This window comes from Eurypyga helias, unplaced genomic scaffold (assembly GCF_000690775.1).
Source record: "Eurypyga helias isolate BGI_N326 unplaced genomic scaffold, ASM69077v1 scaffold30907, whole genome shotgun sequence".
NCBI lineage: Eukaryota > Metazoa > Chordata > Aves > Eurypygiformes > Eurypygidae > Eurypyga > Eurypyga helias.
Genome location: NW_010261581.1, coordinates 6,685 through 7,032, shown reverse-complemented (window position 1 = coordinate 7,032; position 348 = coordinate 6,685). Strand labels below are relative to the sequence as shown.

At 57.2% G+C, this 348-nt stretch overlaps 1 protein-coding gene across 1 annotated transcript in view; it reads left to right on the top strand.

The window, feature by feature from the left end:
* Positions 1–6: 6 nt before the first annotated feature.
* LOC104512453 (homeobox protein OTX2-like) overlaps positions 7–348 on the top strand; it is a 2,861-nt gene continuing 2,519 nt past the window's right edge. Inside the window, 1 exon segment of the mRNA XM_010155432.1 lies at positions 7–112. Coding sequence (XP_010153734.1) covers positions 7–112 — 106 coding nt within the window.

Genomic DNA, 348 nt, shown 5'->3' with positions numbered 1-348 from the left:
TTTAGCATGATGTCTTATCTTAAGCAACCACCTTACGCAGTCAATGGCCTGAGTCTCACAACCTCGGGCATGGATTTGTTACATCCGTCCGTCGGTTATCCCGGTAAGCCACGTTTTTCTTTCCCCCTTTCACTCCCCCCTTTTTGCCCCACGGAGGAGAAGCCGCGGGGCTTTTGGGAGGCACAACATGCCCAGGGACCGTGATTTCTGGGGTGAGTGGGGGGCGTGGGGTTCCCTCCTTTCTCCTTACCCTCAGCATCTTATCCGGGGAAGGGTCTGCGAAGAGGGGACACCCTCCTTGCTGGAGGGAGAGGGATGCTCCAGCCCCATCTCGGATCGATGGAGGTG